At 39.6% G+C, this 26212-nt stretch overlaps 3 protein-coding genes and 2 long non-coding RNA genes across 7 annotated transcripts in view; 2 read left to right on the forward strand and 3 right to left on the reverse strand.

Moving 5' to 3' along the window:
* The window catches only part of LOC145434950 (uncharacterized), a 236662-nt gene that overhangs the window by 5268 nt on the left and 205182 nt on the right, over nt 1-26212 (reverse strand). The window lies entirely within an intron of this gene.
* Nucleotides 569-3100, forward strand: LOC145434967 (uncharacterized). Its single transcript, XR_013913650.1, has 2 exons — nt 569-995; nt 1376-3100. It is a non-coding gene; the product is annotated as an uncharacterized LOC145434967 (long non-coding RNA).
* Nucleotides 3221-5709, reverse strand: LOC145434957 (uncharacterized). Of its 3 annotated transcripts, XM_080312198.1 has the most exons (5): nt 5234-5709; nt 5099-5171; nt 4627-4798; nt 4394-4535; nt 3221-4333 (listed from the first exon to the last, which is right to left on the reverse strand). In XM_080312198.1, exons 1-3 carry the CDS (start codon nt 5437-5439, stop codon nt 4742-4744), a joined length of 336 nt encoding a protein of 111 aa, XP_080168324.1. In that variant the 5' UTR covers nt 5440-5709; the 3' UTR covers nt 3221-4333; nt 4394-4535; nt 4627-4741. The 3 variants fall into 3 exon arrangements, with proteins under 3 accessions (XP_080168324.1, XP_080168323.1, XP_080168322.1); XM_080312197.1 differs by having other exon boundaries at nt 4394-4528; nt 4627-5171; XM_080312196.1 differs by having other exon boundaries at nt 4627-5171.
* On the forward strand, nt 5715-12133 carry LOC145434963 (uncharacterized). The gene is made up of 5 exons (XR_013913646.1): nt 5715-6125; nt 7874-7990; nt 8058-8170; nt 9630-9791; nt 11949-12133. It is a non-coding gene; the product is annotated as an uncharacterized LOC145434963 (long non-coding RNA).
* On the reverse strand, nt 21642-26143 carry LOC145434958 (uncharacterized). Its single transcript, XM_080312199.1, has 4 exons — nt 23605-26143; nt 23093-23212; nt 22345-22535; nt 21642-21772 (listed from the first exon to the last, which is right to left on the reverse strand). The coding sequence occupies exons 1-3, from the start codon at nt 23650-23652 to the stop codon at nt 22359-22361; spliced, it is 345 nt and encodes a 114-aa protein (XP_080168325.1). The 5' UTR covers nt 23653-26143; the 3' UTR covers nt 21642-21772; nt 22345-22358.

Consider the following 26212-nt stretch of genomic DNA (forward strand, 5'->3'; position numbering starts at 1 on the left):
TATTCTTCCTAGATAATTTCTTGCATTATAATCACCCGTTGGGTTACTTGAATTACCTTCCCACCAAACAAGATATCAGCAGAAAAACAGTATCGGGTCATCAGATGCATCATTCTCATCTCTCAGGTACTGCTAACTGCTTATGGCAAGTTCATTGTATTTTTAGTCACGAGCGATACCGGTACTTCATAAGAACTCGATTAAGCATATGACACAACTTATGAACTACACTCAACAATAATCATAACTGTGATTAACTCAAAATCAATGAATATAGATATCTTTTTCTGTCGACTGACTGACTGACGACGGAGAGCGCTTCCCCGTACATTCGAAATAGCAAATTGTCAGAGTCCCGGATGCTGAATTACCGCCGGTCACGGTTCATTGGTGAGAATATTGGCAATAATAATATACGTTTTGGTTATGCTACGGTCGTGCAGGATCTTGAAATAATTATCACAATCCATTATAGCAGTCAGACATTTTCAAATTTACTAATCCCTCTACTGGCTAAACCACTTGAATAAAACTGTTTAATATTTTATCAATATTCCAAAATGCATGCGACTATGGCCCTTTTCATACCGGGGTTCCGGTAATAACATTTCTCGAAAATGTTTACCGGAACCCCTCTATGTGAACATAACATCGGTTTTTCGGGGCGGTATGAACGCGCTTATTTTCGGAGATTTTTACGGGACCGACTGAGTATGAACACGAATGGCGCAGCTGGGTTCCCGGAACGCTGTCAATCAAACTTTTAGTTACGGTAACTTGCTGTTCATTCAGGCTGCTTGTATTTCGAGGTCAGCTACCTGCGGCATTTTGATCTTCTTGTGTGATGGTGTTGGGAATGCATTATTCTTGGATTTATATTCTGTATGCTCACAATACGTAGTCACTGACTACTAGTCAGCTCATTTTTTCTGCGGTTTTGTAAACAGAGCACGGCTTGAAAGGTAGAACACCATCTCCAAATGATGCAGCATTGGGTGAGTTGCCTGAAAACTTTGAGACTTCAACACTAATTTGGTAGGCGATCTTAACCCTTACCAAATTTGTTACATCAAAGGCAAGTTTCTAACCACGGATATGCTGTGCGTAGGTTAGTCACCATCATATACGCCTACTGAAAAGGGGATTTAGTAACATCTGCTTTGATAGTAGTGGCAGCACATCAGAGAATGATGTCCTTAGCTCTGAATCACTAACCAAAATTGAAATTGTACGAACGGGCTGGTAAACCATCGTACATCATCCAAGCCATAATTTGGTTTTCACATATGCCTTCATTTCTTGTTACAACCAAGTCATTCTCATTCCTTTGTCACACAATGTTAGGCAAGTGTAACTTAATCTGATTTTTTCGCAGGTCTAGATGGAGGATACTGATGAAAAAGATGGACCTGTCCAAGTGTGCATCAAGTTATAGTTTTTCTCATGAATAAAATGAAACAGCACAAACAGTTATAGTTTTTCTCATGAATAAAATGAAACAGCACAAACACATCTCGTTAAGCAAGAGCCTGTTTATTGAGAAATTCACACAGGGCATTTCCGACGTCTGGGCCAGCGATATTTGGATCACCACCAGGTCTTGGCTTCATTGCGTATACCATCTGTATCATTCTGGCCTTAGCGGATTGCAGTTTCTGAGCTAAGCCGAACACCGCGCCTTCAGTCGACCAAAATCTTTCAACCTCCATGTGTGCTTTGCTAAGTTTCTGAAAAAGCAATTGTGAATTTTACGGGCGGCAGATAGGAAATTTATATTACATATTTGAAATTAGCTCTAGCTTATGCTCTGTTTGTGTTTCAGGGAAAAGGCTTCGTGAGCCGGGGCTGAAAGGGATAGGCTGTGTCATCAGTTATGTAGGCTAGTACTGAACCCTCTGGCTCCCAATCATGAAGTCATCCTGAAAAACTTGAATGCAGCAAATGCATGTGAATGCAGCAAATGCATGTTTGGTACAAATGTTGCTGTGGTAATTTTTTATCCACCCACAACAATCAAGACTTGTACTGTGTACTGGAATTTCAAAATGCGCTGGAATTTCAAAATGCGCAACTTCAACTACTCAATTTTTTAAACTAGCAACTAGAACAGGGGTGGCCAACCTTTTCAGCCAAATCGCCACATTCGATTGACGAACTATTCTGCGGGCCACTAGCCGCGCTAAGTGCGAAAATTTTTTGAAGTTGATAAATTTATAATATTGTCACCCCACTATATTGCAAGCCTGATGCATATTGCTGGGCTCAGTTTGCAAGGACTGGACTATTCAGCACCTGGACATATAGATATCGAAAGCTTCGTCCAACATGCGGCAATCATTTTGTGCCTAGGTTTCATAGTCAACGGTCTTTCTGCGAGTGCTAACGGGAGGTCGCGAATATATATATAGTTAGACTCAATCCGCTACATTAGGCGCTCTTTCATTTTCACGAAGGGGTAACAATATTAAAAGCAAGAAATCGAGTGACAAGATGTTGCGCTAAGCGTGCAGAAAATTTTTACTTTTGATAAATCTATCGCAAGTATTCTGCTTTATTGTAGTGTACGAAGATCTACCAAAATGTGACTGGCTCATAGATCCACCAATGCGTCGGAACTGATATTTCAGTCATCACATCTCGAGTGTTGCGGCCAGACAAATCAAATTTTTGATTGGCCTTGCAAGTTCACAATCTGTGCAATCCATTTTTGATAATACTACTAATTTCGGAAATTAACTCACGAGCCACGGGCTGGCCGACCCTGAACTAGAACCATCAACTTTTCAAAATCTGCAATTAGAACCCAGCAAACACAGAACCGTAAAAAAACCTTTCGGGATGGTTTCGAATGGTTATTTTAAGGTTTCGATTTTTATGTTTCAGAGGTATGTTTAAAAAACGTAGGAAAAATGATCTTGAGGATCAAATTATTCTGTATGAATTCGAATTTGGTGGTAAGTATTCTGATGTGGGAAGCTATTTGGAACCTGTAGATACCGTTGCGTTTTGATAGAGTGCTGCCATCAGTATAAATTCGTGTTACTTGGTCGAAAACCTTATTTTCTGATTTACCGTCATCATTATATACAGCCTATATTCATTGTCTCGTGAGTCTCGTCTGTTTCGCTAGCTGAGCATGAATTCCAGTTTTATTCCGAGTAAATATAACTAAATAAGTCGAATGGGTGCACTTAAAGGTCAACTGCATCTTCATGACAACTTTGCGGAATCATGTTCAGAATTTTTTTTCATAACGAAATTACCGACTTTCCGTGTTTCAACTCAATCGGAAATTGCCGTAATTTTGACTGAAAGTTCCAATATTGGCATGTTTACAGAAAAAGCAGAATGTGCATTGTGACGTCAAGTGAGTGACACATATTATCAACACCGGTCACAGCGGCTGTTTGTGTTCTCGCAGTTTTTATTCTAGTCAGTTATGCCGGAGGTTTCCATTGCAACGGATTTGCCAAGTGATATTGAGACTGAGTCCGAGTACTCGGATGTCGAATGTAAGTATCATTTTCGCACGTACTTACAAAATTACCGTTTAAATGCCGGATTGGTTCAGGTGTTGATGCGCTCGATCCCACGTCAGTGGAACCCCTTGCAGCTTCATATGATGGGTAATGATCAGCCTAGCTTGCTCAGCGCAAGCCACTCGTCGAGACTACATGAAATACGGTTGTATATATAGTCTGTAGTGTAATAGCTCGTTTTAATTATGTATCTTGTCTATCTTGATAAGTTTTTGCTGTAAGGAGGTGCCGAGAGTTACTGACAGAATTATAGTGTATCACAGAATTGCCAGGATGCAATTCAGTGTGTCTGGACGTTGACGTATTGCAGATGTCCTACTATGGATGAGTCTCTGATTCGGTCGCCAAATACTTTTCTCGCATTAATACACTTGTTTTCACTTTTCAGGAAGTTGAAACATACTGTCTACAGAAATTGTGTTCGCTGGGTATGGGGATTCTGTGGCAAAAAGCAGCGGAAAATCCTGCCTGCATGCGTTGTTACTGCTGTCCGAACAAAATTTACGTCAAATTCTTATAAAGGATTCCAGTTCAGTAACGCCACATTGTGAATGTACAGTTGTATTCCAAATAATAAACGCATATATCTCATTGACCAAAATAACTACTGTGTCAGGCAGAAAAGCATATCGAGTTTTATGTCGGTCGGGCAATAGCTTCCTCTCTGCTAATTTTGATTATGCTGCTAGTCAGAGGAGGTGGAACGGTCTCAGCACAATCGTTCAACTCAACATCAGTTTCTGGTCTAGTTCTGATGATTGCTTGAACTTCTTCGACAAGCTCATTGCAGTAATCTAGAACAGGCATAACAATATGACGAAATCTTATGATGCAGTCAGATCGACGGCAGTTACCAAATGTTGAATTTTCAAGTATCTTGTGGACCGTACATTCCCCATTTTTGTACTTCGGGTATTTGACCGCGGTGCTCTTTCTTTCGGCATTTTCTGAGTTTTCGAGCAATTTTCATTGAAATGCAGGATTGCCAACTGCATCCTACAAAAAATGCATAATTGATGAGGCTAGTAATCATACCAAAATCTGATATAGGTTGTTTTGAATAGCCGAAACACTGCAAGGTACCTACCTGGCTTTTTGACTGAAATATGGTTGTAGTGATATAACTTTGGCAGAAATGATTGAGGAGGGCATTGAATGATTCACTTCCAGCAGTGCTTCCATTCGGCGATAGATGGTGTATGTCATTTTTCATTCGCGTGGAGTAGAGAACATCGCAAATCTTTCATATGCCAATGAATCTGAAAATGGATTGTCATAATGGTAAACAACAGAATCAAAGATGCTATTCATTGTAACTTAAATTTAGGCCTATATGTATCATGTATATATGCTGAATGGAGCAGTTTGTTTCTTTTTGATACAGTTAAGTAGGCTATTTCATCTTTAAAGGATGTAACGGCATCTACACTACCCGTAAATCAAAATCTGGAGTATGAGCAGTTTGTGCAGTCTTGCTTGATTCTCAGTGTGCTACCTAAACCAGACTCTTGCACGTCCGACTCTGATTGACACATTGGACAATGTTGAAAAATGCTCACCAGCTCATTTCTGTCCACAATCACAAACTGGGTCTTCTTGCTATTCTCCAGACACTCCTCTGAATCTGAATGCCTGCAAATCAATATCTTGGTGAAGACTTGGTACAAATATGATTACACTGTTCAAGTACTCACTCTGACTCGCCATCTAACTCTGTTGGGTGGAAGCTATCATCAGTTGACAGGGATTGGATATCACTTTCACAGTCTTCATAATCCTCTCCAGCAATAGGGTTTGGACAGCGATGAAAAGACACTTTGGGTACCGAATATCGCGTACTCGAGCAACCATACGCGACACCAGATGTACCTCCGTGCCTCATCTTCTTCATACCTTCCATATTCACAATCAAATCCAGTATCAAAATCAATCCCAACACTAATAACTATCTGTTTACCATACTGAGCTATACCAGGACTTTAGCCGTGTCACTCACATGACGTCATTTCATAGCTGAATGATTTCATATCCGTTTTTCAGCTTTTCGATTTATAATTTAAATTACTTGAAAACTATCGTGTAATTTCAATTTTTATTAATTTATTCATATTCCTAACCACATAACGTACGATATAAGGCAAAGTCATTTTTAAGATGCAGTTGACCTTCAACTGTACGTGGTTATCCGAGCGTGACTTCTAGATTATTCTGGAAATTTGAACCGCGCTTCGCGCTTCGTTCGCGGGATGACTGTTTCGGAATGTGGTTGTAGTTGTGTATGTTAAATTCTGGAAGCTGGAATTGCGACTGGTACCGGATGTGGGTAAAAACTAGGTGTACGGTACATAGTTGAGCGAGTAATATGCTATTTTGAAGGAATACCCTGTAGTTTATGACTCCGAGAGCTGTTTGACTTGCTGCAAACAGTTCGAAAATTACGTCTATTTCGGTGGCTGTAATAATAATAATACAAGCATTTTCAGCTATTTATAACATTATAATGTAGCATGTTATCAGGGACAATCACCGTACCGGACTGCATACTATATGGGTTGCTCAATGGCTTGGTCGTCTGCAGTTATCCACGTAAGTTTCTAAAATTATGCTTACATGAGTCATTTTCGTATCATATTATGATAACATACCGTAACATGTAGGAGATTATATGACACGGCCTACTGGGTATAATCTTAGCGCTGGCGACCAGCTGTACCAACTACTTTTTCACTGATTCCTAAAATACTAATTAAAATCTCGTCCGGGCAGTGAAACCCCCTAAAATCTCCCACAAAGTTGGAAATTTTCATTTTACTGAACAATAGGGGCGCCCGAGCTGAATGCCGATTAACATTTGGTACGCACGGTACCGATTGTGACGCCATGCCATTGAGCGTCTCGGCGAAGTCAAGCCGTGCTCCCGGTGAGGCCGTGACCCTCTGAGTATGTTGCTAGAGATTGATGTGATGCCAATATACGTCCTATTCGAGTAGTTTTAGTATTTCGCGTCGTAGCGCATTTACAAATATGAGAATACAAATGATAGCACTGAAGCCAACGCATATTGTAGAATTTACTATCAACATCAACGTGTAGGAAGCTAGCTGGCCTATTTACAAAACAATTATATAGTTCCATTCGGGTCTTGATGGTTCCTAAATTTTATTTGAATTGGCAATATTGGAACGTAGTTTTAGGTGTTGCAACCAATGTTCCCTGTAAGCTGCTCAAGTGTGCAATTGCGACATGCTGACACCGTATCTGGGCACAGAAAATTTAAGCTGCGCACAAAACATCAAAGTGATGACCTTTTTTTAGTCGCTACGCACTGTTGTCCAAGTTGAGTGCGTGCAGACTCTTGAAAAATTGGAGGGAACATTGGTTGCAGCTACTTTGAGTTGGTTGCATCGCATCAATCGCTGTAAACGCGAATACGTCCTAAAATGCAAGTAGCCTACTTTCATATTTTTTGTCGCACATATAAAAATTTGGACAAATAGAAATGAGAACACACCAGTTATTCTCTGCGATTAACCGACTGATTAAAAAAACGGCTCATTCTCATAATTCATTCAGCTAAGTCCTAAACGGCATCCCAACCAAACCAAAAATGGCATAAACAGTGGTGTGTGATCTAAGTGGTTTTTGGCCGCCATGTTTTGATCGGCGTCGCAGATATCGCAAATGTATGATTTCAAACTGCCGAACATCCCAATTATAGGTACAATTTATCTATCTATGATGCACTATAAACACTGTTTCGTTAATTAGCCTGTTATGCGCAGAGAACACCTAGTGTGTTATCGCACTGGTGTCTCATTCACATTAGAACTATGTTATAATATTGTCAGTTCCGATGAAATTTATGACCCACAAAGAGCCGAATGGATTCATCTGCTACGTGCAAGGAAGTACGCATCTATATCGAATTCCGCAGTGATATGCGTAGGTAGGCTGCATTTGTATAATCAAAATTCGTGGATGCACGATGATGCGAAATGCAAAAACTACTCGACGTATTCGGGTCACATTGAATTATATGTCGCAAAATACTCTGACAATCATGGGGAACACAGCTCGACTTTGCCGAGACGCTTGTTGGCGTCACAGTCGAAAAGAGACTTTATTCGACTATTGTCTACGGGCGATACAATTGTTAGAAACAATGTAAATTCGGACATTGAGGGTTATTTTCGGGGGGTTCCAGTGGCCGGACCAAATTTTAATTTATATTTTCGAAATCAATGTGACAGTAGCTTTCGATTGAGACCGGTTAAACAAAATTTTGAGCTCGAGTTGCCAGCACTAAGATTACCACCTACTGCTTTCGATTTCAGAAACAGCAGCACTGATTTTTTTCGGAAGAGCAAGCAGATGCGTAAGAGCTGGCAAAATTGGTAAACTTCTTGACCGGAAAGTGAATTAAACTGTTCTACAAAAAGATTGTACCGCAGGTATGAGGCTGAATATTTCTAATACTTCTGAGACTTATGGCTAGCAAAACATGATATACAATTGCAGTTTAAAGTTCATCCAACGCAGAAGCAACTTCCCACTTGGCAGACCGGACTGTCACAATATCACACTGAGACGATCGCAAAAGTGGATTTACATACTTTCGTAGTATTCCCTCGGTATGTCTAGAATTTTTAACCGGACTGACTTTGATAATTATAATGATATCAAAAACTCAATCTCAAACCAAGTATCAATGTTTGATTCGTGGATGTGAAGCAATAACTGCAACTGCTGTACCCAGAATCCCTCAATAGGGTTCTTTAGAGTAATGAGGTATCTTCAGTAACTTGAGACTATATTTTCATGCTTTGCGGGGATAGTTATGTGCACTAGATTCATTTTAATATTCTGAAAACAATGTGGGGGTCGAATATCCGCATTTTAGTTTCATGACCAAAAGTATTTAAGAACCCCTGTAGATACGATACCGCCATATTGTATATTTTGACTCGCGTCAAGTCAGGTTAATCGATTTTCGAAGGTGACTCGAGTCGAATCACTCGATTTTTGTATGTGACTCGAGTTGAGTCAAAATTCAAGTCAAGGTGCCTTTTCGTCGTATGAGGCATGATTATGTCATTGCATTTTGCTAGCTGTCTGAAACAGATTGAGCGGTAATTGACTCTGAGCCAATGAACGAATATAGAGTTAAATATACGCGTAAGAAGACGCTGTATCGCTCACATATACGCAGAACTGTTAAACTGCGTAAGTAATTGCACAGCCTCAGTTTATAGAACTTCTAGAACTGGTAACTTTACCAGCCAAAATAGAGAATAGAGAAATAAATTGATAAGATGCAATACATTACCCTTTTACAAACAGATATGATACACCATCCGTTAGTACAACGACGAAGCCGTTTCTGCTAGTGCGGAATAGTGTTGTTGCACACAGGCGAATAGCTTATTTTGAAAAAAAACAATAATTTGAAACTGACATCAATTTCAGCATTCAACCGTCAGCCACGTGTTGCACATCTATCCGTAGATTAGTTATCAATACCTATATCTATAGCTACTGTTCGGTCAACTGGAAAGTTACACAGCACATTGCATTGAAATAGCAGTGACGTAACGTTAGCAGTCTTCTCACAACTTTTCTGCAATCCTAGTTAAAACTCCAGACTCAAAGCAAGAGGCTTGGATGCATGATTATGCATTTTTGTTTTACTTCTAATCCAATTCCTGGTTTTCCTGTAAAGGCGACTGTAGGCCTATTGTGTGAAACAAGCCAAGCTTGCTGTACGGTACAGACATTTGCTATTCTCATGTCCTTAATAAGAATGGACCATGATTTGGAACTTGATGCGATGTCCGAGTTTTCTCGAATTTAGTCATTTTAATCTAATTTGTATACAAACTGTAGCTATAATTCTAATTTAAATCCAATTTGCAGACAACTGCTGTGTAGCTATAATCCTTATTCTACTCTGATTCGGAAATATATCTAACTGTAATTCCAATCTAATCAGGAAAAGCTAAAATATTTCTAATTGTCCAAGTCTTTTTGTGAAGTCCTTGTCGGGTATGATCGTTGCACTTGAATAATTCTGTTTGTATATTATGATTTCAGATAGCTGGATTCAGCTCAGTTGGAGGCGACACAAATGGCCAATCTGTCAGATCCATCATGAAAAAGGTCGCTACTACCCGTGTGTGGAGCAGTTACAGCCGTGTTGGAAAATCTGAGAAGGAGGCTTTTAACAAGCTCGCGTTGTACAAGATCATATATATAGTGAGCAACATTTATGTTTACCTTCGAACCTATCTATATGTGTTCAGTAGCCTACCTTACACCCCATGTAAATGTTGAGCTAGCTCAGTGGTTCTCGAACTTTTTTGACAAGCTACCTTGACAATAGCTAAAATTTTCCAGCCAGAATATTAGCGACCCCAACACATTGTTTGACGGCATGCAGGGTATTCTGGCTACACTATGTTGCCAGCCTGAACTATCGCGTCTCCAGCAGGACTGTCGTGTGTGCGCAGCGTGTGCGAATGTTAGCCTGACCGCGGACTTTAGGCTGTTGATGACTAAAATATCAGTTCCGACATGTTGGCGTAGCCAGGAGCCATCTTGGTATATGACCATAAAGTAGAATATCTCGTAAAGGATTTATTTGTCTTGATATTTTTTTAGCGCTGCGCTCGATTTATTGCCAATCGATTTCTTGCTTTTAGTATTGGTGTCTCCTCCTGAAACGTCTTATTTACGGAATTGATATTAGCTATATTGGCAATTATGCGAGAACGTGTCGTCCGACATACGACTTCGCGTCTGCACTCGCGAAAAGATCGTCGGCGATGAAACCTTTGCACAAAGTGATAGACGCACTTTCACTGAACTCTTCGATATTGATACGTCCAAGCGTTGATTAATCATGTCCTGGCCAAATGAGCCCAGCAGTTTACAGCGTCGACCCACAATATATGCAACTAACAATGTTTTATTGACCTAATTCTTTCATTAACTTTAATAATATTTTCGCGCTTTGCGCGACTAGGACATGTTTTCATGACATAATTGTTAACGATTTTGATGTGTGGTAATATGAGTCCTTTTTTACCGTTACCTATAATCCGGTTCGTTCCTATCGAACGACTAAAAAAGCACATCAACATTCAAGTGGCCCACGCAATGGTTTGGAAATCTCATGTGGCCCGTTGGCCGAAAAGGTTGGCCACCCCTGATGTACGGTATCAATAAATTTTTGTCAATCATTATTCAATCGATTAACCAATTCAGTGTCATGGTTCAGTTATTCAAATGTAATACGATGTAATGTTATTCAACAGAATGTTATGTAATTTAACATTGCAAGTCTATTATGGTTAGTGCAGGGGCGGCCAATCGTTTTCAAAAGTCTATTATGGTTTGTGCAGGGGTGGCCAACCTTTTCAAATATTATTAAAGTTAATGAAAGAATTAGGTCAATAAAACATTGTTAGTTGCATATATTGTGGGTCGACGCTGTAAACTGCTGGGCTCATTTGGCCAGGACATGATTAATCAACGCTTGGACATATCAATATCGAAGAGTTCAGTGAAAGCGCGTCTATCACTTTGTGCAAAGGTTTCATCGCAGATGATCTCTTCGCGAGTGCAGGCGCGAAGTCGGATGTCGGACGACACGTTCTCGCATTCCATTTTGCTGGGTAAAAGACGGATTAATCGGTCATTTATCTTCAATCAAATAATATAAAGTTAAATATAAATGCAAAAGGCGTTTTATCACTCACACGTAGAACTGCTAATAGCATATGTGAGTAACTTTATAGCTACACGCTACGTTCTATTATCGGCCGAAATAGAGGATCGAATACGAAGCCTCGAGAAGTTGCAATAAATTGATAAGGGACAATATACTACCCTTCCGTGAGAATAGGGACGCATAGACAATATTCGTTCGATTTAAATTATACAGGAGAGTTGGTAAAAGATAGCACCGCGCAATTTAACCACTGTGCTGTCTGAGAAACAATGATACCTTGCTAACAGAATAAACTACTACGACGACGACAACGCAAGCATAAGCTGTGACCGTTTCGTTTGCGGTCAATTAAATTATGATGTAACAACAGGATCAGTGAAAGGTGCGATCAGTGAATGGCTGTTTGGTGTTTGCTCTCACAAGTGATACCGGCATATCGCAAAAAATCCGAACGTACATAAGATATAGGGTGATTTAATTGACACCGTTTACTTGATTACTTGAAATTGACTCGTGAATTTTACTCCGAGTCACGAGTCAATCTATATATCTCGAGCGCCGAGTCGAGTCAAGTCATTTTTGCAAAGTGACTCGAGTCATCCCAACACTGCGTAGTACTAAGAGCTATCTAAACAGGATCGAGCATGTCTTTAACATTCAATGTTGTTGTTTCTCTGTAGGGTTCTATGGGGAAAAAGGCAGAAAGCAGCGTCTTATCCTCGTCATCAGAAGATGAAGAAGACACATAATCAGTTGGCTTGATTATTTTTTCATTCGCTTCTTTGACATCGTTTCGTTCTGAATTATTTTCTTTGAGTTTCGTTGACACTGTTTTCTGTATGAATTATAAGTTCATCAAAGGCAATGTGTACTGTGATACGTGTATGTGTCCGCAGCCACCCTCAGGTATGCCTAAATATGGGAATACAGGGATGTTAGTATCTCAGGATGTTTTTCTGACCATCGATTGTACGTTCTAAAGCATTGTAGATACACAGTTTTATCTACGTTTTATTAACGATCCCGATTTGCGTGAAGAACGCGTTAAATTGAGTCGACACAAAAACCGACTTTAAACTATCCTGCTAGTCTTCAATATGAACCAAATAAAAATGTTTTTTTAACCTCAATGGGCTGTTTCGTGTTTGCTGGGAACTAGAACTACTCACTTTCAAATATCCGCAACTAGAACCAAAAACTATTCACTTTTTCAAATCCACAACTAGAACTACTTAGTTTTAGTAACTAAAATTAACTGAGTAGGTTGATGTACAATGTAGCCTACATGTCTGACTACACTACAAAAAATATACAAATTTGGTCTCATTTTCAGCAATTTCAGTCTTAAGAGTGAGCAGGGTTGTAACCTAGTCACAAGTCGATCCCACTTCAATAGTTTTGACTAGATTCAAGTCAATTCATTTTCAATTTACCACCGTGTCAAATCCGAGTCCAACTCATCGAGCAGAGCGTCGAGTTCGAGACATGGTTTTATGACTCGAGTCCAAGTCATTGTGTTGACTGCTCAGTTTCCAGTTTAAGTCTATCTTCCATCAATTTGGGTCTTACTTTCGAGATAGAAAGTAGCCTACTTGGCAAGAACAATTGGTCTTTCAGACTTCTTTTTCAGACATAATGATTCAAGACCAAATTTGTCTGACCTTTATGTAGTGGTATGCAACGCAAAAACTGGCTGACGCGCCGCCATGACAAATATAGAAATATTACGATGCACTAGGGTTGGGCAAAATCGAGTGCCTGAGTGATTCGATTCTGAATCACTTATTACACTTCGATTCGAGTCGAGTATCATCATGATGACATCACAACACAATGTACAATGCCAAAATTTAAGTGTGTAGGCTACCTTTTATGCCACCATAAAAAACATAACGCCTATTGTCCGTCGCATTAAAGATACTTTGTTTTTTTCGACCATACCATTTTCATTGCACTGCTTGACTGTTATGGCCATGAGATGGTCCTGACTTCGGAAATGTGTTATTTCCAGCAACGTTCGTAGCTTTGTGCTATATCTCGTATGTTGCGACACGGCCAATCAAGGTTTCAAGGCTTACTCAGTGGAAAATAGTATCAAAACTACGGTATAATTCTCGTTAGCAAATCAACTTTCAGTATAATTACAGTACTCGAAAAATAGTATTTTACTACTCGACTCGAATCATTAAAGTTATTACTCGATTCAGATTCGAGTACTCGAATCATTGTGGCTAGCCCCACTAGGCACCAGCAATTATTTGTATTAAAATCGTTTACCTGGATTTAATAAACGATTGGCTTCATTGGCTACCCTCCAAAGAGCGACAGCTACTCAGCAAGCAAGAGAAATTGAGTTCGTATAATTTGCTGGCTGCTTTTCGTTATGGTTTTGAAGCTCGTCGCAGAGTACACCAAATGCTTCTCTCACGGATTTCTCGAATTCCCTGGTTTTTCTGTACAGTGTACATAAGATTAGATTTACCCAAACCATTATACAGCAATCACAACTAGATAAACTGACTTTGTCGTACGCAGATGTGATCGGTGGTTCTTTTCATTCCAGGACTCTGTCCTCTTTGCTGGCTTTCAGTTTCTGCTCTCAGCTTCGGTTAATAATATAAGCCAGGAACATGCTCGGTCTCTATTACTGATCCAGGTATATTGAGTATAGAGCGCCATGGCCCATACACATCGAGAAGGCATATCCGCAACATCCCATTGCTAAAAGTTGGAGCCAACTTCTCCGCATCTCACGAATATGCCTCTCCCACATCGTTTTCCACAAGCATATTACAACTGGAACACCCCACAGACATGGTTTCGTAACTATCAACACTTACGGAGAATCGCGTTCATACTGGCCATAATTTCCCGCGAATTTACCGAAAGAACGACCTGTATGAACATAAGTTCGCGGTAACTCTAAATAGGTATGAACGCGTTCTTTTCCCGGAACTGTTTCGGTAATTTTTGCTCTATGTGAACATCGCCTGTTTCGGAACTTGTTCCCGAAAGAGTTTCGTAAATCCGGTATGAAAAGGGCCTATGACTTTATATTGAGTGAAAAACAACACTCGACTCCAAATTCGTGTCTGATGACGTTATTAACTATGAGCCAGTATCGACTGTTATGTCTTAATTGGGCAATACGACAGTTTACGAACAGTCATTTCTGATTTCCACCATGTCAATAACTGTTTTCCACCAAATATGGTAGACTATTCATTCCTCCCTCTTTCCACCCTCTAAATTCCTCCATATGTGGTGGAGATACGGTGGATAAATGGAGAGAAAGTATCTTCCTCCATTTTCCTACCATTTTTTCCACCTTTTAGATTTACAGTGCACAAGGATACCGCACGTTGTTCATGAAAGATATGTTGATTTGTGAATTGCATAGATAAGGAGCGAATGAAGCCTAAGCCTATCCAAATATAACGGTAATCAATTACCAGGATTGTGTGACTTTGTATAGCGATGCATTCCTGTTTTCAAGGCCCACCGAAGCCGTACAATCCAATCGGCTAACATACCTTAGTACGGTGAAGCCTCTTTTTGTCGGAAATTGAACTAAAGGTGCCAATCGCAACATTGATGCTAGGATTCAAGTGTAGTTTCGCTCTTTTGTTGGTTCTAAATGCGAACACATTCACATGGCGATGACGTAACATGTGGAAAAGTGATATTGTTGCGAGTGAATAATGTTCTTGGGCTCGCCCTTTAAAGCTTCGAAGGAAATCACCGCACGATAAATTTCGAGTTTAAAATTTTTCAAAATTTCGGGAGGCAATTCGTATATTCAAGTTGCATGTCAACGGCCGCCAATACACATCTATTTAAATAACGTGTCGACGGTCTCACAAATTTCCTTGCACGGCTGCATGTTCGCTACCTCTGACATAACCTTTCCAAAAAGGTTTGCGCTCACGCGAACCACAACCTTCAGCGGTTCTGTTCTCACCATCCTCAGTCACTGTACTTATACCATTGATTACCTCAACGACCCGTGACCGATCATTCAATCTGCTCATCGGCAAGTCAGCAGTAGCGAGTCACAGTAATAGATGATAGACCAGTGGTTCCCAACCTTTCTGTCTTCATTCCCCACTTCAGATTTATTCCGAGCCTTCATTCCCCACCAGGACCGTAACAGCACTTCGTCAGCCCCCCAAAAAAGTTGATTTTCGGCCCCCCACAGGGTGATAAACCCAACTTCTGGGGGGCTTCGAACCCCTCAGCCCCCCTGCGCCTGTACACTTTTCCCTGCTACTTATCAGCTACATTGGGTCTACTGTTTAGTGCGTCGCCTTATTTCGACTAAACGCGCGAAGAGCGACAAATTTATATAATTCATGTTTGAATCGGTCCATATGATCTGGAATTGCATGTATTTTGCTATTAATTTCTTATCCCCTCTCTGCTCACGTAATCAGATTTACCGGTATTGAGGTGTGAGTGAGGTGTGCTGGAAAACGCGGGACCCCTAAATAAGAATTGAAATTCTCTGAGCGGACCTGTATAGTATATAGACTTCGTTACATTATGCTATTTCGTAACCTCCTATATCTGCTATGTCAAAGGATTTGGAAATCGCCGAAACTAAAAGATTTCAGACACAGATTTCAAATTGGTATTGCTTTACTGGCAAATAATTTTTCCCCGCAGGATGGCATTTGTCCTGTGGGGTTCAGATCTCCAGGACAGGAACATTTGTCGGCAGCCAGTTAGCCGCCTATGGACAATTAAACATATATGTATATTTAGGGTTACCATATTTTGGGAATCCGAAAAGAGGTCACTTTTTCAAAATTTTCAGGCTTACGATGTTGGAGTAAAAGTCATTCTTCTGGCTCAAGTCCCAAAAAACCGCCAGACCGTTACTTGAGCGCTTATTTCCTATATCTCAGTCCAATTTCCACATACATTTCACCAAACTTTTCAAAAAGGAGGACATTTGGGCGTCCTCCGAGGACACGTTTAAAAAAGTCAAAAAAGAGGACAAATCCTCTTAAAAGAGGACGAATGGTAACCCTATGTATATTGTATATATATCGAAGTTTTCGGTCACCACGAGAGCATTCCTTCTCGGCCAATGCTTCTCGCTGCTGATCGTTCTGGCACACTTCTCGGAGTCGCATGTTACATGGCCTATAACTTCATATGCCTTGGTGCGTCGTGGCGCAGTAATGGTCGACGCTGAAGTCTCCACTTCTATAAATTCTACGTATTTTCGTGCGGGAAGGGTACCCAATAATCAAGATATTCGGCAACATTAAATGGGGCGCCCAGCGCAAAATATATTTTGAAAAAGTGGCCTAAATCTAAAAAAAAATCTCTATAATTTATGTTAATTCACGAAATAATTTTTGGCCCTTTCGAGCTCGCCCCTCTCCCAATTGGGGAGGTTGGGGTGCGGCAGTTACGGTCTTGTTCCCCAATACCCAGCACTTTTATCATCACAGAGCAGCTATTTGCTGGTTGGACTACACAAGACCCACAACCACACCAGTACGCATGACAATCGCCTATAACTGCAACATAAAAGGTATTGTGAACCGATACCAGTAACGCTCAAAATTTCGCTAAAGCGTTATTTCACGTCAAACTGCCGTGCTGGATGCGTTTCTGGCGCCATGATTGGCCACCCATAGTTAAAAATGAGGTTTTGTGAACAACACGCAATGTAATTTTCGATACATACATTCCAGAGCGTTAACTGGTAACGGTAATTGCGCATGTGTATCCGTGAATATGTAGACTGTCCTGTATATAATCTTGAACAAATGCGTCTATTCCCCACCGGAAACCATTGAATTCCCCACCAGTGGGGAATTCCCCACCATTTGGGAACCACTGTGATAGACTGTTACATTAATATCTTTCTGATATATCTTTCCGATATATCTAACAGACAATCTTAGCAATCAAATGTCAAATTTCTTAGCTCTCGACATGATCATTAACAATAAATATTACTAACCTACGCATAGATGTGCAACTCCAGTCGACACACTTGAAAAAACTGGGAAATTGACTGCTGAGCAGACTAAAATCAGCATAATCACCAATCATATAGCTGGCGAACGGGACGATAAAATTTGAAGGAAAATGGATTTGATCCAAGGTAGTGTAGCACTGACTCCAGAAATACAAATTAAAATCTTGTCAGGGCAAAAGAAGCACCTTAACATAGCCCTCAGAGACTGCAAATTGGCATTGTAACGAACAATTGAAGCGCCACAACACAAAAATCGTAACAATGATCTATGAGTCGTCGCTGAGATTGAGGCAAAAGGGGATTGAATGCGGAATGCAACTTGGCTGCGAATTAAACGCATGCGTAGCTAGCGCTGATGGTCACCACTTTACGCTAACTCTACGGATTTTCGGCGATGATGCTAGTAATCGCCTAATCGGTTGCATCAATATAGACTGAAAAATCCATTTATCGGTTGCGTTCTAGTGATAATCGACGAATAGGTTTGCAGAACAAACATGTGAGGCTGTGCGTCAAATTGCAGATAGGATTGGCAAGCGGGTATGTTCAGAATTCGGTCGTTGAATTAGAATCCACACTGAACGCCTCTATGGATTTTGACGATAGCCGATAAGCAATTTGCATACAGTCCAACACCCACAAATGTATTTTTCAATCAGTTGAATGGTTGATGATTGTTGGCCTTTTTGACCAATTTGATACAGTGGCTTCGGTTAAAATACATGCTTTCAAGTTAGTACTCTCATGAATACGTTTATGACCTTCAAAGTATTTCAATTCGTTCCCGATTTCCCGCATCTCACCTCATTTTGATGCTTCTCCTTTATATTAGCTGTTTTTAATTTTCATTCAGTGTGCATGCCTCCTCTTTACATCGCCTAGGCTAAGTGGGTGTCAGATCTTAAAGACTACTCCAAATCGTTTCGACACCTTCCCATATTTTCATTGTATCGCAGTCTTTCGGTAATGATGATGATATGTTGGAATTTGATGAAATTTTAATAATATACTGAGCTGAACTATGTTAATTGTTGAATTGCTCATTAGGCCTTCAGTTTTGCATTTGTCAACCAACTAGTTCGATTCATAGAGCAGAGTAAATAGTTATACATTGTTCAAATATGTGCCTAAATAGTGTATAATTTCTCCATAATATCTCGAAGCCCCTACTTTTGTGCTTCAATTACTTCCAATGGTATATACTCCTGTTGTTGTAGCTTTTGATGTTCATGATGTTTCGACTAATATGGTCATTTACAACACGTCGTAGTTCCTAATCGTGGTTGCTGACCAACCGACTTTGTAGCATGGCAGACTTCCGTTCGAGGCTTTTGTAAGACACCGCATACGCGGATCACATCGCGAGAAGGAGCCTGCCCGGATATAAACCTCTGGCACGTAGGTAGGGATTCTGCAGTCGATGGAGATTCGATTCGAAATCGCAACCGATTGGTGTTGCTGCTGGGAACGTAGCACTACACTATCTCGTCAGGCATTGTGCCCTTGGTTCAGAACCTATGAACAAAATAGTGTTTGGCCAGAATCTATTTTCTATATTGGAACCCTCATCAAATAAATGTAGAATTAGCCACGCGACGCCGCAGTTCCACGATCGTGTCAAACGACAAACGAAACAAATAAAATTCGAAATAACTCTCACCACCTTTCAATGTGGCAACGCGTGCAGTTATAGGTACACCTGATATTTATATTTCCGAAGATTTCTTTTCGTGGGAATATTATAGTTGTGTTAATCGCTGACCGCGCATACGGATTGTTCAAAATTCATCGAGCTTTGAAATCATTGTTTTCAGTTGGATTCCTGCAGATCCAACAACTGTTGCAAGATCCAACAACTGTTGCAAATGCCTTATATTTCCAGAGTTCGTCTATCCCAGTGATTTTAAACGTGATGTGGTGTGGTAAGCACTTGTGCGGATGAAAATCCGAATGTTTGCGGATGAAAATCGCGTACATAATTTATACTTTTTCCGACGTAGAATAATTGGGGCAGGTGGTTACTTACCACCGAAACGAAACAATGCTCGATGATGCATAAATTCATTCCTGTGATAGCTAATGATGACGCCACATACGTCTGTATTCGATTCACGCAGATGTGAGTGAGATGAAAATCAAGTAACCAGCTGCGATCGAACGAATATTGATCAATTCCTACACGACTTAATTTTCGATCGCATCTGCGATGTTATTCACAATAGCGAAAGAAGAACACTTAAGGCTGCAGTGTCAACCTGTGCGGTACTCGGGTGGATAGATGCACAAGAGGGGTTTGAGAGTGTGGGTGGATAGATGAACAAGAGGGGTTTGAGAGTGTGAAGTGTGGCGATAAATAGGTCGTTTTGCACAATACGTATGTTCTTTACTAGGATTCCTGATTGAGCAACTTCTAGGATGGCCCATTCACGTTCGGGCATTTTGTGAGTTATCGCCCACGCGCATATCGATACCAAAATCGTCACCTACAGTATGCAAAGAGAAAGTGAGGGAGGGGGGTATTCGGTTTCGTCTGCACCATCGAGATGCTTTCGACGACGGAGATGCGATACGACCGTAAGGTCATCTAGTCTTCACCCCACTTTCTTTTCTCCTCCATGCTATCCGTGGTTGCCTAGCGCCTAGCAGGATAGCGGCGGATACCAGTTTGAGTCTTTCGTCTGACCCTACCGATCAAGTAACCGGACGCATCATCACTACACTATCTGCACTCTAAATTTTGAAGTGTTGCTCAACCCGGAAAATTTAACACGAAACGTGATCCAAAACTTGAACGCCTAGAAGTGTTGCGAAGTGTTTAAATTAAAAGTGTTTACCTAAAAAGTGTTCAGTCTCAAAGTGGCTGGTTGACTAGTCACCGGAACGCAGGGCTCAAAATAAAATCAGATTTTATTGATTCCTGAATAAATGACGCTTATAATACCCAACCTGAGAGATTAAATACGTGCAAACATTGAAATTTTCAATAGCTGCTGTGACAGGGTTTCATAAATTCAGATCAGCAGTTGAAACCGTTTCCGGAATAGTCCATGAAATCACGAACATCACAAATGATCAAGAGCAAACTCACTACAAATATCATGCAACTCGCTCAATCATGAAAATGAATGCATAGGGATAGAGATAACAAAATATCATTTAGTACCATAAACTTTCGTGACAGGGGCATGGAATCAAATTCATTCGTTACGTCCGTTAGCGGAAAACATTATCATTGATCAACACAAATCATTACAATTTATTTAAAACTGATCGAATTATGGGTTGTAAATTTCTAATTTTATTATAAACAAACAAACCATGTATGTATCAGTATCAGTATCACTACCACGATAAACAACCATAAGTATTTTTTTACTCTTAATGAAATTGGGCCTCCTAACCAGGTATCAAAAATATTCTAGGGCTTGCATTACAAGTATTTATATCAGGGTAATGCTAATCACTTTTGTTTACAGAACAAAGAAATCGTTTCTTTGAGTCCATACAAATTTTGCAGAATTACAGAAAAGATATTGTTGTTATTTACCGGTCTGCTGCAAAATATGAAATCTGTAAGTCATTAGGGCAGTGGTTCTTAAACATTTTTAGACACGCCCCCTTATGATAGCAAAAAATTTCACACACCCCTTATCGTCGTATCATAAAATTGAAAAAAGCAACCAGAACGCTAGAAATCCCAACGGATAGTTGGATGGCAGTGACGGTAATGGTTGTTGATGAGAGAATATTCAAATATTAAATTCTGACCATACACAGAGAAATAACTACAAGCTGCCATGTGCGAAAAAGATTTTAGTTGACAGCAGCTTCACACCCCTTCAAATGCTTTCTCCTGTTTGAGAACCACTCCTTTAGGGTATGACAATCCAATGCATAGCAGCTCAAAACGTCAACAATGTTTCTGAATACTCCATTTTCACTGAAGCAGTTTTATATTCTTGCCATCAGCTGCAATCCAGGCTCGGTCAATCTCTGCTTCGTGGCGTGCCATGGTGTTTGCTTCTTTTCTACTGATCGACTCCAAGTTGTGCTCCTTGAAAATGTGATTAAATTCCAAAGTTTTGAATATGTCAATGAAAATTCCAAATTTTATGCAGAAATAAATATAAATATTTCACACATGCAGGTTACACAAGCGCAGGAAAGGCGCTTGGATACATGTGAAATCCTATCACTGAGAAGGACTAAAATTAGCATAACGACTAATAAAAATATCTTGAATCAGGTCTGTGTTTTTTCAATTTGGCCATTTTGACATTTACATTGACATTCAGACGCACAGGCAAGAGTGAGAACGCAGAACTGTAACTCAGAATGAAATTTATAGCAGAACGTCTCAGGTCTATGTAAATTTGTATGATCCACAAAACAGAAAGATTACGGTACCTGTTTCAATAAGACATGCGCTTGGGTCTTGGAATATATTCGTTTGTCTCTCAATTTGGCTTGGAGAAGAAGACAGTTGACTTCATCAACCTCGTTTTGCTGAAAATGTAATTGATTTCAAACAAGATCCGACAATAAATATAGCAGAATCGTTATTCCTATGGGTTCGGATTTCCATTATAATAATTGACATCGGTAGGCTTTACATACACTTTGATTCTTAGATTTTATAGCTGCTTTGAATTGAGACGAGAAAATATATCAGACAAACGACACATTGATTGTCTTTAGTACAAAAACTTTGTGACATCTTATCGAAGGTGTTGAATACTTTTCCTTTATTGCAGTAATTGTAACTGTTCTCAATCTTTCAAAATCCTCCCTTCCTGATTAAATTTAATTAACGAAATTAATTGGAATTAGCACGACATGGGAAATGATCTCAATTTGATGTTCACCTAGTCCAAGTATAGTTCAGTAAGCAATAGTTTAAATACAAGTTACATCAGCTCTTTATATTCAACAACACCTATGTTCAATGTACACAGATTAGGCCTTTCTTCAGCTCATATCGGATATATAGATAGTTTTTGAGAAAATTAGGACTGCAAAAACCAGCAATTACTTATTCAATGGTGATAGGCCTATATGGAATGAATAAATAGACTTACATAATCACATGTTTCTATGGGTTCTTGAGGCAAAAGTATGTATAGCAAAAGATGACTGCACCGGCACAAAATCCGTTCAGATGACTCCTCACGTCACTATCAACATTGTCTGTTAGCACAGGCACGGTAGAACCAGGGGGTCTTTTCGAAGAGTCGACATCAGTTGTATGAATTTGAGGATCAATCCAAGACTGTTGAAAAGAAAATACTTGTTTTAAAAATTTGCAATACAAGGGAAGTATTCAATATTCGAACAGCTTCTTCGAGGTACAAAACTTCAATATAAAATGGAATAGTATATGCATATTGAAATGAGCCTGAATATTTTCGGCTGAGACTCGTCAGAGGTAATCGTCAGCAACTAGTAGAGAACTCAAAAGAACGTTGTTCATCAACAATCGTATCACAAAATATGACGTCACCAGCATTCAGTATTCACGCAGAAATCAGACTGGATACAATTGTATGTGACAAAAGGGTGTCTTTCATAGAACAATTAATCATTGTAATGGAAAGTTGCATGTTACCTTACCACCAATTATACTCCAGCACAAGTAGCATACTTTCCTGGATTGTTAATCATTTTAGTGAAATTTTACCAGCAAGCATTCATAAAAATAACCGAATGCAGCTGAATCGAATTCATTATCTAAGGATATACCAGTTTACTTACGAAACACTGCGATGCTTACCAGTATTTTAAACAACAAATGCATTTCATAAAGGTGCCAATTGCAGTACATACTACCTGCACATTGGGGCATTTTTCGTATTCTTCTTCTATTCGTACCCATGCTTGATGAGTCCCTGATTCGTGGCGTGCCATGGCGGCTCTTTTTTTTTTACAGGTCAAATCCAAATGCTGCTCCTAGAAAATACGATAAATACCAAAGATAAATTGAAAATTTTATGCAGAAGTCAATATAAATATTTCACACAGGTAGGTTACAGAAGCACAGGAGAGGTGCTCAGCCCCCCAGGTTGAGAACCACTGACCTAGCCCATTATAGTTCAGTAAGCAATAGTTAAAGTACAAGTTACACGAGCTCATTACATTCAACTACATCTATGTTCAGTGTTCAGTGTATACAGTTGAGTGTACACTGTACACTGTACAGTGTACACAGATGAAGCCTTTTTCAGCTGATATCGAATAGTCGGTATGCTACGCTGCCAGATAGTTCGTGAGAAAAGTAGGACTGCAAAAACCAGGAAATTATATAATCAATGGTGATATATCAAATGAATAAATAGGCTTACATAATCACATGTATCCACGGGTTCTTGAGACAAAGGTCGGTATCGCATAAGATGACTGTGCCGGCACAAAAGCCGTTACGAACGACTCCTCACGTCACTGTCAACATTGTCTGATTGCGCAGGCACGATAGACCCAGGGGCTCTTTTCAAAGAGTCGGCATCAGTTGGACGAATTTGAGGATCAATTCAAGACTATTGAAAAGAAAATATTTGGTACGAAAATTCGCCGTACAAATGAACTACTCAGTAATCACGCAGATATACTGGATACAGTTGTTGTTTTCTGCAATAAGTTGTGCATGACAGAAGGGTGTCTTTCACAGAATAATTAAGTAATGGAATGGAAAGTTGCACATGACGTTACCACCAATTTTACTCTGGCACAGGTAGTATACTTCCTGGATTGTTGACAATTTTAGTGAAATTTTATCAGCAAACATTCATAAAAATCTTTATCACGAAGATAACCGAATGCAACAGAATCAAATTTATTCTCTAAGGATACCGTGATGCTTACCAGTATTCCATACAGCAAATGCATTTCAAAAAGGTGCCAATTTCAATACATACTACCTGCAAAATAGAGTTTAGTTCAGTTACCGTATCATAATAAACTCGGAAAAGTCAAATTTGGGGATTGGGCAAAACAAATACTACCCCTTGTGATCCATGGTTTGTTGAAAAGATTGCTTGTTTGGCTGTCCTATTACTAGGGCGATTTTTTGGACCTAAAAAGAAAAGATTTTGAGTTAAAAATCCAAATTCACACATATTTTGACGATGAAAAACTTAATTTTGACCCAATGTACTTAAATTAGGTGTTTCTCACATAATGTTAGAATTGTACTACCGGTACTTATCTTTATTACTGGCTGGAGCTGTCTGTACTTCCGAAGTAGTTTGAGCTGAAAAAATCTTTTAGCATGAAAACTGACAAATTTTTACATGAAAAAACCTTATTTTATCGAAATCTGGACCCGTGAAGAATTCCAGTATTAGTTACATCTCGTATTATGGTGGAAATAATTAAAACTTTGTTGTAGTACAACGAAAGATACTTTCCTACATTTTTGGATAGAAAGTGTCTGTCCTAATTAAGTAGATTGGCAAGAATGAAGAAAGAACGTTAACCAGCGTCAGGTTTTGGCCGTCAACACTGAAGTTGTGCGTACACTGCACTCTCTATCTCTCTCATTATGACAAAGCTGTCTACATCGCAATTTTTCATCATACGGTTTCTAATAGAAGAACCAATGCCCATGCAGTCTTGCTTCAGTTAGGAAAGTGCAGTAGGCTACGTTGAGCATTTGTTTCATTTGACAGTTTATGATTCACAATGAGCAGACGATGGTCCGTCTACAACGGTAGGACTATAAAGTAGGCTACAAGATGTAAATTGTAAAGTGATAAGTTCACCGACAGTGCAATCATCTATGACACAAACGAAATGCAAGTTGCCAAAACAATTTTGATTTTGTAAATAATTTTGGCAATTTTTGACCTAACGGTACAACTTTGACAAAATTTTGACCTATTTTGACATGTCAAAAAAATCGCTTCAGTTAACACCTTACCCTTGGAATAAACCGTACAGTGTAAAATGGTTTGCAGTTGAAAAACAATCATAACCGCTGCATGACTGTCATACCGGCATTCAATTGCTGACATTGCAGTACTTGTCCACAATGGACCACAATATCGCCTACATAGGGATATTTCAGTGTGGATAGGGAGAACATCCCTTTATCTCTATGTCAAAAAAGTTAGTTTGATACCAGCTTCCCATCAGTACCGTAGTATTGGACCTGGTCGCAGCCTGGTATATTATCAGATTCGAAGCTCAATCATCCAGCAATAAGATCAGACGAATCACATACTACAAAACATCTAAAGAACATTGATACGAATAAGGGATATCAGTAGCCTACTAAAACATCTATAACAAACGACCTTACTGCAATGTCAAAACGAGCTCATTTTATGACTATTATTCTCACATTACATATATTAAATAACATTTACCGCATTTCCATACCTTACAGTACGTGGATGTTATGATCCTTTACGCCATCAGGTAGCAGAAACTGCTTCAATATATCCATTCCGCCAAGTCTTTTCGTGTACCCTACTCTCTGCCTGAAGCCTGACGAACCACCAATTCAAATTCCAAATCGAAATCGAGCGCGCTCTACCGTAACGAAGGTGGTGACCCCTCTGCGTTACAGGGAAATATGTATATTTTATTGAAATATTACCCTTAAACTTAGTGTTGGGTCAGTTGAGTAATATTATTTTACATATACCATGATTTTATGTGATCTCCAAACGTACCGATCGTTTATGAATGCGAATTTGATGATAAATTACTAAGCATAAATTTTCTTGAAAATAAGCCGCAGTGGCGAAGTGTTACATGTAAACGGAGAAATACGCAGAAGCGTTGCGACGATAATGGCCCAATGCGTTTACATGCCCAAAAAGTGTGTCTGTACGCAGAAAAAAGTGTTATGAAGTGTTCAATACGACCTTGCGGATTTAGAGTGTGGCTCGGCAAAGCAGCATAAGCTGGTGGAACACCTTGAACTAGGTTGGTTGACAGATCTTGATG

The sequence above is a fragment of the Botryllus schlosseri genome, chromosome 3 (assembly GCF_051294905.1).
Source record: "Botryllus schlosseri isolate E-star chromosome 3, Bs_hap1, whole genome shotgun sequence".
Taxonomy (NCBI): domain Eukaryota; kingdom Metazoa; phylum Chordata; class Ascidiacea; order Stolidobranchia; family Styelidae; genus Botryllus; species Botryllus schlosseri.

Bases quoted from the DNA above. Each gene is read 5' to 3' on its own strand.
- LOC145434957 (XM_080312197.1), bottom strand. From the start codon at position 5,439: ATGGAAGGTATGAAGAAGATGAGGCACGGAGGTACATCTGGTGTCGCG. The intron at 5,172-5,233 runs GTGAGTACTTGA...ATTGATTTGCAG, and splicing joins GAGTTAGATGGCGAGTCAGA to GCATTCAGATTCAGAGGAGT.
- LOC145434958 (XM_080312199.1), bottom strand. From the start codon at position 23,652: ATGCGATACCGACCTTTGTCTCAAGAACCCGTGGATACATGTGATTAT. The intron at 23,213-23,604 runs GTAAGCCTATTT...CGTATTTTCTAG, and splicing joins CCGTGGATACATGTGATTAT to GAGCAGCATTTGGATTTGAC. The intron at 22,536-23,092 runs GTAGTATGTACT...TCTTTTCAACAG, and splicing joins AAAAATGCCCCAATGTGCAG to TCTTGGATTGATCCTCAAAT.